Source organism: Leopardus geoffroyi, chromosome C3 (genome assembly GCF_018350155.1).
Source record: "Leopardus geoffroyi isolate Oge1 chromosome C3, O.geoffroyi_Oge1_pat1.0, whole genome shotgun sequence".
Taxonomy (NCBI): domain Eukaryota; kingdom Metazoa; phylum Chordata; class Mammalia; order Carnivora; family Felidae; genus Leopardus; species Leopardus geoffroyi.
The window spans coordinates 141,014,781-141,027,568 of record NC_059338.1 but is presented as its reverse complement, the minus strand read 5'-3'; the positions used below and the strand labels follow the sequence as shown (position 1 = coordinate 141,027,568).

Here is a 12,788-nt window from a genome sequence, read left to right as displayed (position 1 = left end):
TGTTTCAGGTATAACCTGCTGTAAGCAAGCAATATAAACAGGATCACACTTTCACACTGTAGTGTAACTGCTTAAGGCTGAAAGAATCCTTGTTTCCATCTCCAGTGGTTGTACCTGGCCCACAGTCAGAAGTCTGTATTCACTACAAAATATGGTTACAGAAAAAGAATACTCCTCACGTAACATGCAAGACCCCCAATATCAACTTTTTAAATGTTTTGTGTTTTGTTTCTGTAATATAGTTACTTTTCTCTTTTACATATTCTTTTTTACATACCAGGTCTTTCCATGACAATTACGAAATCAGTGTGAACAATGCTTAAAAGGCTACATATCCTCAAATATGGACAGGGCTAGCTCTTAAATATCTGAATATGAAAGTCAGATTAACTTAGGTCTTAACATTTCCTAAACTTATTATCTGCCTGTTAAAACTCACTCAGTGGGGTGCCTGGGTGGCTCAGTCGGTTAAGCGTCTTGGTTTCAGCTCAGGTCAGGACCTCGGGGTTCGTGAGTTCGAGCCCCACGTCAGGCTCTGTGCTGACAGTGCAGAGCCTCCTTGGGATTCTCTCTCTCTCTCTCTCTCTCTCAAAATAAATAAATTTAAAAAAATAAAGCTGGTTCAGTTATTGAACCAGTAGAGGTGGGAACACAATATACATTCCCCAGGACTAATTCTAACCCAGTAATAGTCTATCTACAGTCACTTCCTCAGATGCAATCAGCCCTCTCTACCCATGAGTCTGAAGGGTAAAAGGGAACAAAGATGTGCTTCGCTTGTCAACAGCTACAGAAAACTTCTGACAACAGTTAACATCAACAATTAACAACTAACAGTCTTGTTCATCAGTGCTACTGCTTGGTGTTTAGGCTCTTCTCATTTGGAAATTTTTTCATGGGTAGCCAAAGCCACCCGGGACCGTTCATCTACTCTTCTGCCCATCTAAGCACTGGCCGGCATTTAAGGACAAGTGACAATGGAACACAAACTTATGTCAAAAGTGAATTAATATGCTTTCTTTTTAATTTTTTTTTATTTTAGAGAGAGAGAAAGCACACACAGGAGCAGGGGACAGGCAGAGGGAGACAGGCAGAGAGAGAGAGAGAGGCGAGAGGTTGAGAGAGGGATAGGGAGACAATCTTAAGCAGGTTCTACAACCCTGGGATCATGACCTGAGCTAAAATCAAGAGTCTGACTCAACCAACGGAGCCACCCAGGTCCCCCTAATATGCTTTCTTTGAACTTCAAATTGTGTGTATCTTTTTCCATTTACAATAGAAGCATTAGCTTTTAGAGTCTAAATTTGTGCAATGACTTTAACTGCATTACGTTCACCATTTAAATTTATTCATTCACTCATTAATTAAATATTTATTGAGCATCTATTACGGTCTGGGACTATTCTAGGAGTTGGGAATAGGAATGAACAAGAGGAGGCGGTAAGACAGGAAGACAATACACAGGAAAATAAGATACTTTCACAAAGTGGTAAGTGCTATTTAAAAAATAATTCTTTGAAGCATGACTATAGTTATCTGATTTATTTTCTTTACGTATGAAACCATTATGTGTAGACCTCAGAAACAAAAAGCCTAAATCATTTCAAAACGGTCATCTGCTCGCAGTCGTACACATGTGTATTGCAGTTTCAATATCCTAAGTGAGTCAAGAAAAGTATAAAAGAAACTGAGAACCACTGAAATATGAGATGAAACAGATTTAAAACATCTGCACTGTTCTCTTTGCTGGGTAAGCACATGGAGGAAAAAAGGTGAATACCCAACATATTTTTTTAAAAAAAGAGAAGACAACGTGAAAAAATAGCAAAGTTCACCCGGTATTCTACGATACGTTAAAGGCAACTACAACGCATGTTAAGAAAGCTACATAAAGGCAAAAATATTGAAAATAATTTGCAAGTACATTCAAATCACTCCCTCCCCCCCCCCCCCCGCCTACACACACACACACACACACACACACACACACACACACACGAGTATTATTCTTTGAGCTGCTCTTAAAAGCTGCTGGTTTGGCAGGAACTTATTTTCTCCGACTTTGGCTCGTGTCCAAACTCTCCAAAATGTGCAAGGCAAAAAGGTAAACTGGCTCCCTCACTCCCATCTTTCATTCCACGCAAAGCCAAGCAAGAGCAGATCAATCACCTCCCTCCCGGCGGCGCCCTGCAGGTGAGGGGTCAGCCGGGAAGGGGCTCCCCGGCGCGACCAACCCAAGGCCGCGGACCCAGCTCCGCCCGGCCCCTCGGGTCCGCCCGCCTGCCCACGGAGCGCGGCCTCCGCCCCGCGCCAAAAGGAGGAGCGACGCGGAGGATGGAGGAGATGCACGGCGGGATCCGGGGAACTGGAACCGCAGCTCCCGCCGCCCGGGCCCCTCCTCCCAGAGGGCCCCACTCGCCCTTCCCGACACGCCTCCTCTGACCTCTCCGGGCCCCCGGGCTGCTACTGCTGCCGCCGCTGGTGCCTGCGCCCGGGCTGCCGCTGCCGGAACCACTGCTGCTGCTGCTGCTGCTGCCGCTGCTGCTGTTGCCGCCGCCGCCCTTGGCATTCTTGCGCGGGGCCATTGCGCGCAGTACTGAAACGGGTGAGGGGTGGGGGGCTCCCTCAGTGGGCCGGGACACCAGAGGCGCGGGGGCCGCTGACGGCGGCCGGCGCTGCAGCGGGTGCGGGCCGCCGCTCCTGCAGCTGCGCCTGGGTCTCGGCACCGCCCGCCGCGCCTCCGAGGACTTTCGCCCGCGTGCCGGCTGCGCGCGCCCCGCACTCGCGTGCGCCGAACCTGTGACTCCTTCCCCAGGCGAGAGCGCGCGGCTCACAGGCCCACCTCGGTCACGCCCCTTCCCGCCCGAGCCCCGCCTCCTCCCCGCCTCGGGGAGGCTGAGTGACGGGGGTGACAGCCAATCACAACGGCTCCTGCGAAAGGGTGGGACCCTGCCGTGCTTCCCCGCCCCCTGCAGACTTGGGGCTGTTCTGGAGCGTCGCAGCCGCCTGTGAGCGCGAGCCGCCTTCGACTTTCCAGGCTGTCTGGGTCCTTTGGAACGTGGCAAACGTGGAAGCCAAGAGGGCTCTCGCGAGCGTTGGCGGACCCTGTAAGATCGGGATGGAGGGGGCGGGGCGAGGAGGCGGGGACGGCGGACACGTGTGCTGCGTTCACACCCAGCGCGCGGCGTCTAGGCCCTTCTCTGCGAGTTTTGTTCACGTCCCACTTGACTGTACGCAAGGACACCCAGGAATGCAGTCCCGCTTCTTGCGAAAGAGTTGTTTCCTGTCAGTGGTAATATTAAGCCATTTTTGAAACGGTGATGTTAGGAGTAGTTCGATGCCTACGTCACAGGTGACTGATCGGTTGGGTTTTGAAGCAGGACTTCAATTTGTGCCATCAGTATTTTCAGAGACTCTTAGTTAAAGGCGCAAGTGTAGATGTAAAACAAAAAGTTCATTTTCTTGCCCTTGGAGAGCGCCCTCTCTCTGAAATCTCCGTCTACTGGGCTCACGCCTACAGTCATCTTTCCTCGGTGTCCCCAACCGTGGGTCCCCTCGTGTACAGTCGCAGAGTGCCTGGGCCTGAGCTGCCTCTGAGCTCTTAAAAATCTGGGTCCATGGATGATCCAGGCAGGAACTTGAGTAACTTGACGTCACCATCATCTTTGTGTCACCAATTCCAGCACAATGCCTGGTGCGTAACAGATGGGCTAGAAACGTTTCGTGATTTGATACATTTCTGACAACTTCTTAAAATCTTCCCCCCAATTCTTGGCCACGTTGCGGAGACCCTGACCCTGGATGTGTCTCAGGAGGGCTCTGAACCAGAGAGCTTTGCAGTGCGGCATCTGGTTTCCTCCCCCTTCTCCAACATCACTCTCCTCCATTGGCAGGTTCCCCGGGGCCCACTTGACTCTTACGTGAATGGCTGGATACTGTTTGGGCACTGCCCACATTGTGGAAAGAAGTCCTTTCTCTCCTTTTTGTGAAATAATGTTAGATAGTTATCAAGAGGTAACAGGTGCAGGGGAGCTCACAGTTTTTACTGAAACGGGTCTTTGTTTTTCTTATCCCATCTCTTTCTGCCTCTACACATCCTTTGTCCCATCCAGGTCCCCTTACATTATTCCAATGGGGAGGTGAGGAGCTGGACTAAGACACAAATCCAAGTGAGAGTACTTCATATAAAATAATAATGAGAGCTGAAGTGAGAAAAACAATACTGTAGATATTTGAACTCTTAAATTCTTACCAAGTCCTGCTACTGTGTCCATATTTTTAGGCATGAGGTCACTAAGGCCCAGAGAGGTTAAGCAAAGTAACTGAGGTCACAGATCTGGTGATAGAACAGGGATATGAACTCAGTCCATCTGGCTCCAGAGTCTCTGGTCCAGATTTTCTTTTCAAGACAAGGCTTGGTTTTGAGCAGAGATTGTCTCAACCTGGCTCCCTCTTCTCTTAGCGGATGTGTCCCTGAAACCTCCTTGGTCCTATCTGCAAAGACAAGTCTGAAGGCTGACGGTGAATGCTTATCAATATGCACCTCTTTGAGGGAATCAAATCTTTGATAACTGACTCCAGAATGTCATGAACTGATGCTTTGCTCCTGCATTTCCGAAACCAAATTTGGTACTATTGACAAGGTCCATTGCTATGTACTAAGGCAACACCAGGACAAAATAGAGGCTTAGGGTGCCTCGGTGGCTCAGTCAGTTAAGCATCCAACTTCGACTCAGGTCATGATCTCGCAGTTTGTGAGTTCGAGCCCCGAGTTGGGCTCTGTGTTGACAGCTCACGACCTGGAGCCTTCTTCAGATTCTGTGTCTCCCTCTGTCTCTGCCCCTCCCCTGTTCACGCTCTGTTTCTTGCTCTCTCTCAAAAAAAAAAAAAAAAAAAAAAAAACATTAAAAAAATTTCTAAAACAGAGGCTCTGTAAATGCAGATCACAAGAAGTTAGAGGTTACCTGTTACCTGACTTCCTCCTTGTATCACAAGGGAATAGTTACAATGACATTTAAATACTCAATATTATAAAGTAAAATTTATAACAAGAGTTGTAACATCAGATGTTGTCAGCTATATATACAGTTTCGTTTCAGGGACTAAATTCTTCCAAGCTAACCATCATTATTAAACATTTTACATCTGTTTATACTTCCCACTGTATGAGCATTACAAGACCACAAAGCTTGCCTTGGACCTATGAATTTCTTCATATAGGTTCTTTTCTTGTCTTTGGGATGTGAGGGGCTAGGGAGTCAAAGTATCTTTGAAGTTGAGTAAAAGGTCAAATATCCTGTTAGCCTATCCTCATTTCTGTGATTTCTGAGTAAGCTATGGATGAACCCTGGCTAAAGCAGTGTTAAAAGGACCATAAAGACAAGACTTAACTAGGACAATGTATTAAAATACTAATTTAATAGAGCTTCTGAACTAGGCCAAATGTGCCTTTCAGATATCTCCATAAACTTTCCATTGGCTTCACTGGGATTTGCAAGTACAAACCTGAGGACAAGATTTGTCCTAGATTTTTTTTTTCTTTTGTTGACCTTTCACAACCTCCAGTCAAATGCTTTCCAAATTAAGCATTTCTGGACTTACTTATACCTACTAGAACACTGTTTTAAAGTTGCATTTCAACTTGCTTCCTAGAAAGCGCCTCTCACTGATACGCAGTTCTCCTAATGTGAAATAAATTTTATTATTGCCCACTAAAAATGAGTATTTCCTCATCTTTATTTACCATAGTAAATTCTGCCATAATGGAAAAAATTGAATTTCAACTGGTCATGACTCAGTTGTATGCTTTCATTTTATATTAGTAGAATTCGTTGCAGTGAAGGCTATGCAAGTACTTTTAGGCACTTTTAAGGCATTCTGTACTCAAAAATGTTCTCATAGCAATTTTTCTCAGATTGGTTAGATCTCAGCAAGTAAACAAACTGTGTTTTTCACCAAACAGCCTGACTTTATATTACTGCAGAAAAAATAAGCCTGGCTAGTATATATTTTATAAAAATACGAAATGAACTTACAGGAGAAGTAATTTGAAACCTTGTCAAAAATAGATTTGAATTAGAAATACTGTGTGGTGATATGGAAAAACAATCTGTAAACATATTGTCTAAGCAATCTATCATTTTTTTTTCATTTCAGTGCTTTACATTTTCTGTCAGGACTAGTCCTTCTTAATGCCAAATTCCCTTCCTAATAAACAGCATTTATGCAATGCTTATTGCTAGTTCTTAAGGCCAGGGAACTCCTAAAGTTAATTGATTCTTCTTAAGTCTCAGACTTAATGCCGGAAAGGATCTTAAACCTGGAGAGAAAGACAAATAATGAGAGAGTAACAACTGATTGTAGGCATGGCAATTTTGCAGTATATGAAAGGAAATGTTAACATGATTTGGTAGTCCTTAGAAAGTATCAGAGAAATCAAATAAAGAAACAAAAGATGTGGAAGCATCTCAAGGATTCAATTGTTTGCAAGATAATTTTTCTGAAACTGCATTTGTTTCAAGGATCTCAGGGGTGTGTGTGGGGGGGTGAGTAATGTAGTTATTTCTTTGTCCTTCATGAAAGCTACTATTCTCTTCAGGTGTAAACAGTTCCCTAAATCAAAAGAAAAGTATCCTCAAACCAGTTTCTGGGATCCTCCAATTTTACCAAATCTAAATACACAATGCAGATGTATTTGCCTTAGTACATCTTAATGTATTTGCCTATAATAACACTAAGGAATAGTGTTATTACAATATGCAAAATTGAATCAGTTAGTCAACTCAAATCATTGGTTAAGTGGTGGGCAATCATGCATACATCAAATTAGTATTGACTTGACCCTTTTTACACTGGCATCATTCTGACTCAAAACTATTCTACATTTTCATAAGCACATGACAAGCACTGCTGAGCCTGTACCAAAAAAAAAAAAAAAAAAGAAAAAAAAAATCCTAAGAGACTCTGTCATGGAACTTCCTTAGATGGAAAATAGTCTCCTTGTATCATTGCAACACGATTTTATTAACCTAAAGACCACTGCTAATGTATTTGAAATTCTACAGTATGTATTTAAGGAGTACAATACCCATTACACTTAAAAATTGTTAGCATTACATTGTGGCTACAAACGAATTGTCCTGAATATTTTGTAACTCTTCATGGAACTGCTACAGTATTGACTTCATCGCTTGATGAACTCATTTCTCTGTTGCAGATCCCTCTGAGTTAGAGACAGACATCAATACCCTACATGTTTACTAAAGCTACTCTTCCCAGTGCCTGAAGCATATGAATCTAGTAAAACTTCACGGAAATCATTTCCAAGCATCTGTCTCACAAATTCTATGATTCTATTTTCCCTGCTTCTTTATTATATCCATATTGCATATAGTTTTTCTAGCTATAACACACACACACACACACACACACACACACACACACACACACACAAAAGAATTGAGGGATGCAGCTACCAAATTGGTATCCTTAGAAAAGCATTTGTATAGGGGCATCTGGGTGGCTCAGTCAGTTGAGTGTCCGACTTCGGCTCAGGTCATGATCTCACAGTTGGTGGGTTCAAGCCCTGTATCAGGCTCTGTGCTGACAGCTCAGAGCCTGGAGTCTGTTTCATATTCTCTCTCTCTCTCTCTCTCTCTCTCTCTCTCTCTCTCTCTCCCCCCCCTCCTCTGCTCATGCTCTGTCTCCCTCTGTCTCTCAAAAATAAATAAATGTTAAAAAAAATTTAGAAAAGCAGTTGTATAAAAACACAAGCGCAGATGTTTTGACCACTTAGACATACCCCAAGAAGTTATTTCTAAAGACAAATTCTCTTTCCCAAATTTGAAAGAATGGAAAGCAAACGTGAGCAGCATGATACAGTGCTTAGGCTCCTACAAAAATAACCAAGTCACGAACAATATTTAGGAAACCGTGCAGAGTACAGACCAGGGTGAGGACTGCTGACCCCTTTTCTACGTGTCCATTCTTGGGACTCGGGCAGTGTCCAGCACAGAGTAGGTGTTAACGTAAGTGTTTTCACCTCAGACTCTTTGTGCTTGCTGTTCTTCACAGGACTCTTGCGACCCTAATGGCTTAGCCCCAAGCCCTACCATCCCTCTCAAGCTGAAATGTCCTTGGTGAGCACTCTAGTTGCTCTATGCATAGGTATGAAATAGCCATAAAGTACTGGGAAGCTGCTTACCTTTTTAAGGTAAAGGCTTACATTTGATAGCAATGCAAAAAAATATATAAAATCAATGTCTTTTTGATAGAAGAGAAAATATTTTCGAGTAGCACATAACCTAAATTTTTAGTTATTTTCTTAAAAATAGGTAAGGGCAGCCCTGTGCAGCCAGAAATAGCTAAGGTAAGAAATTAAAAAGCCAGCATAGGAAGACACGGAACTGTTGTATGAATCTGTGCAGTAATCACTTAGGAAATACGGTAGCCTGAGGTAGAGAACTGCATGTAATCAGTACCTATTTAAAACATGAAATCTGACCACTTATAAAGAGATAACTGTTTACAAACAGTTAAACTCTCTACAATTACAATAACAAAACTTGAGTTTAGAAAACCTAAGCTCTCTACAATTAGAATAAGAGCCTCAAAATAAAGATGTGACTTCCAAATCAGACGGGCATGAGAGACAGAAGAGAATCTATGAATGACATAAAACTAGGATGGAAGAAGGGCGCCTGGGTGGCTCAGATGGTTGAGCGTCCAACTCTTGATTTCGGCTCAGCTCAGGTTCCCAGGGTCACAGGATTGAGCCCCGCATTGAGCTCTGTGCGAAGTATGGAGACTGCTTGGGATTCTCTTCTCTCTCTCTCTCTCTCTCAGTAAAACAAACAAACAAAAACTAGGATGGGAGAAAAGGTTTATCCCATTAGCTAGGTATGCCTGGGTCTTTTTTTTTTTTTTTTTTTCCAATTTCCAAGTTAGAAGAGGTTGACTCTAACACCAGAAGTGTGCTCAATATTATTTATAGTTGGTTGGGCATGTGTGCCTGTGTGTTAAGGATTTGGTAAATTTCACATAGGTTATTGTGTACTATCAGTTCAGATTGTCATCTAATTCTTAAAAAAGAAAGTCAAGTCTAAAGTTGAAAAGATCACTTCAAGTATTAAACATATGTAAACTGGACTCTGTTAGACTCAAATTCAGGTTCTCAGAAGGAGCAGATCTTATAAGCAGCAACACGCACTGAATTATGCTCGTTCAAGTCTAATTCCTGCTTGTACGTGCACTGTGGCCCATACCTCAGGAGACGAGAGAGGAGGGGTGACCGTGACCAAGCACTGCAGTGTGCCCCTCACTCCTTTATCATGTACCTATTGCGTCCAAGCATCAGCATTATGGAAAGATGTGTGAGATCCCTCGGTCCCTTCCCCTTCTGCATTCCCTGATGGCTTTTCCCCTCCCAAACTGCCTGCGATGGTATCCTTATTTCACTCTGGTACACATATTGGCACAAAGGAAAAGGGGAGCACACAGAGTGTGGTTCTCTGGGGTCCCTTCCCCCGGCCTCTTCTCCCTGGCCTGTCAACAATGCGGGTCTAGATTATTTTCAGCCTGGGCTATGCTGTGGACTCAGAGCGAAAATGCTTTCCATGGCTGAGGCTTAGAAAGCAGGTGAGAAGCCCTGGTTTGGGGGAAAAATCTTCACCCGTCAGCAGAAAGCCCCCCTTCTTCCCATCCCCACACTTGGGACTCCCAGTAAAAATGCAAGTTGTGAGGAGGAAGGATGGCCGATTCAGCATGACTGGCAAAACCCTGGCCTGCTTCTTGGCTCTCATCGGCCAGAGTAACAACTCTGCAAATAAATAAGGCACCATGCCAGAGAGACCGGCCAAAACAAAGTCCTATTGGGAGGGCAGGTGGCGAGACCTGATCAATAGCGCAAGACTGCAGGGGAAGCATGGCAGGCACAAACCACGTCTCCTCAGCCCACCATTTCCCCCACGACTAGCACAATGGCCATCCTAGAAGCCCTCCCTCTAGACGGGCACCCCTCTTCTCAGTTAGTCTAGCAGGAATGCTCCGTGTTACTTGCAGTTCCAGAATCAGCAGGTCATAGCCAGATGTTAGGATAGGGAAAGAAGTCAGTGTTACCCTTTGTGTTTCCCCTCTGAGCTCTCACCACTGGGCCCTGCACAGATTAGGCTGGGCATCGGTGCCTGATGGAATCACCCTTCGTGATACCTTCTTTAGAGTCTCTGTTTCTGAACGATTACCAGTCCTCAAGACCATGGTTCTGTGGCTGCTCTGAACACTGTCTGGCTGTTTTCTGAATGGCCAAAAGCTGGAGCAAAATAACCAAGACAGGGAAGTAGTGTACTTGCCTTCACCTTCCAGGACATCAGACGGATGACTGACGCCGTGGCTGGCTTCCCCCCCACCGCGTCTGACCCTCCCCTGCTTACTTCCTTATCTCTAACCCTTTCCCTCAGAGAGCCCTGATACAAGGGACTGCAAAAGTTTCCGGCGGTCCAAGCCTGAGGCTGCGAATCTCTGGGCTTGCCAACATCAATTCCTTTCTACCAGAGAGACAGGGAGCAGAGCACAGGAGCACAGAGAGCCAGCTCACCGCCACATCCCCGTCTATCCCTTGGTTAGGAAGCATGGTGCCCGAGGCCTCTCTCTTCTCCACCTCCCTCTCTCTATACTCGCCCCTCGGGGGCATCTGGAAGGCTCAGGAAGGATGGGAAGCAGTGCTCCCTGCAACACTTGGAGGAAATTTGTTGGCTCCCTGGTTCGGGAGAATGCAGCCACTGTGTCCTCCTCATTTTGAAGCTGGGGCTTCCTTTCCCCAGATCCACACTCTATTTTCGGGAATATTTCAGACCAGAAAATATTTGGACGTTTGTTAATAGAGTAACACATGCTTTTTCTTTTCCAGTTTCCCCCTTTGCAGTTTTTGAGATTTTGGCAGTGTTTCTCATATAGACATAGCAATATTGTCAAGGCTTTATTTTTCAGCATCGTGATCTTTTTCTTGAGAGCCGACAGTGGCGAGAAACAATATATGGCATTTAAAGATCAGAATGGAGGAAGGTGAGAACAGAAGTGTAAAATGCTATTTTTTAAAAAACAACTACACCTGTTTCCTATTCTTACATATGTTAGGCATCCGTTAATGTTTATCCCTACATTGTATTCTTGCTGATAATATCACCATATATTTTTTAAAGTGCTACTCAAGATAATGTGGGCAAATTCCCACAGACAAAAACTAAGGAAATCTTATTTCACAAAATTAAACTAACATTTTCTATCTTCCCACTTATAATTTCAGCGTTGTTCCTTTTTAAAAATTTGTTCTCAGGGAGCCTGGGTGGCTCAGTTGGTTAAGCGTCTGACTCTTGGTCTTGGCTCAGGTCATGATCTCATGGTCATGAGACTGACCCCCGCCTCAGGCTCTGCACTGACAGTGGGCAGCCTGCCTGGGATTCTCTCCCTCTTTCTCTCCCTGCCCCTTCCCAGTTCATGCGCTCTCTTTAAATAAATAAATACTTAAAAAAATAAAAATAAAAATTCGTTCTTGATATTTACATGATTATGAGCTTTTTCAGCATCTTTTCTACTGTCTTTTATATATGTGAAGGTTCTGCATTGACAGACCCCAACTTGGGTTCAATTAATTTACTACAGCAGCTCACAGAACTCAGGGAAACATTTTCTCGTACTTACTAGATAGTAACTCAGGAACACACCACATGGAAGAAATGCGTAGGTCAAGTTACGTGTGAAGGGGTGCAGAGCCTCCAGCCTCTCTGAGTACACTGCCCTCCCCATATCGCCATATGTTCACCATGGAAGCTGTCAACCCCATTCTTTTGGATTTTTCAAGAGGTTTCTTTACATAGGCATGATTGATCAAAGCACTGGCCATTGGCAGTTGGTTCAACCTCCAATCCCTCTCCCCTCCCCAGAGGTCTGGGGTGGGACTGAAAGTTCTAACCCTCTAAACACATGATTGACTCCACTGGCAACCAGCCCTTGTCCTTAAGTCATCCCACTAACAGAACAAAAGACATCTTTATCACTCTAATCCTTAGGAAATTCCAAGGGCTTTGTGATCTGTGAGCCAGGAAGTTAGGGTGAAGAACAAATATAGACGTGAAATATATTCTCCTCATCTGAATGACCAAATACATATTTTTTCTTATAAGTCGTAATATCACGAGTTAAAGCTGTTGCAGGATACAAATGAGATTTGCTCCCAATTACTTAATTCTCCTCTGCCCAACCATTTCCAAGGAAACTGAATATATGTGTTAATCTGTAATCATGGAACATTACCAGTTCTATTCAAATTTTAATGCACACCCACCAAATTTTCACCATTTGAGATGACTCATTTTCTCTATACTTTACTGCTGAGGTTGTATAATTAAGATAATAATAAATCATCCTAATTAAATGTTGGAAACTTAGCACAAACCAGGCAGGTGTGTGTAAGACCCTTTCATGTTCTAACTTCAGAAACAGAGGGATATAGCTCTTCCCTGATTGGGGTCAAAAATGTATGGCTCCTACATGCACTTGGGTGATGAGCAAACAGCATTCAACTAGTAGTACCACAAATCAAATTCAGCCTCTAACTAGCTGTGTTCTAGAACCCCAAGAAATTCATTTGGCCTCTCCAGGATCTATGATCTCATAGGTCAATGGGGGGCTGTTATCATGGCGCCCATCTGTCTTCATAATCTAAGGAAAACTATGGAATATCATGAGAAACATGCTCATAGCCATAAAGTTTGCTAGTCAGTTTTAGGGATTCA

The 12,788-nt window shown here is 44.1% G+C and overlaps 1 protein-coding gene across 1 annotated transcript in view; it reads right to left on the bottom strand.

Annotated features, from left to right (window-relative positions):
- ASPH (aspartate beta-hydroxylase) overlaps window positions 1-2,969 on the bottom strand; it is a 224,123-nt gene extending 221,154 nt beyond the window's left edge. Inside the window, exon 1 of the mRNA XM_045455143.1 lies at window positions 2,444-2,969. Coding sequence (XP_045311099.1) covers window positions 2,444-2,585 — 142 coding nt within the window. The 5' untranslated portion in view covers window positions 2,586-2,969. The remainder of the gene's footprint in view (window positions 1-2,443) is intronic.
- Window positions 2,970-12,788: the final 9,819 nt, after the last annotated feature.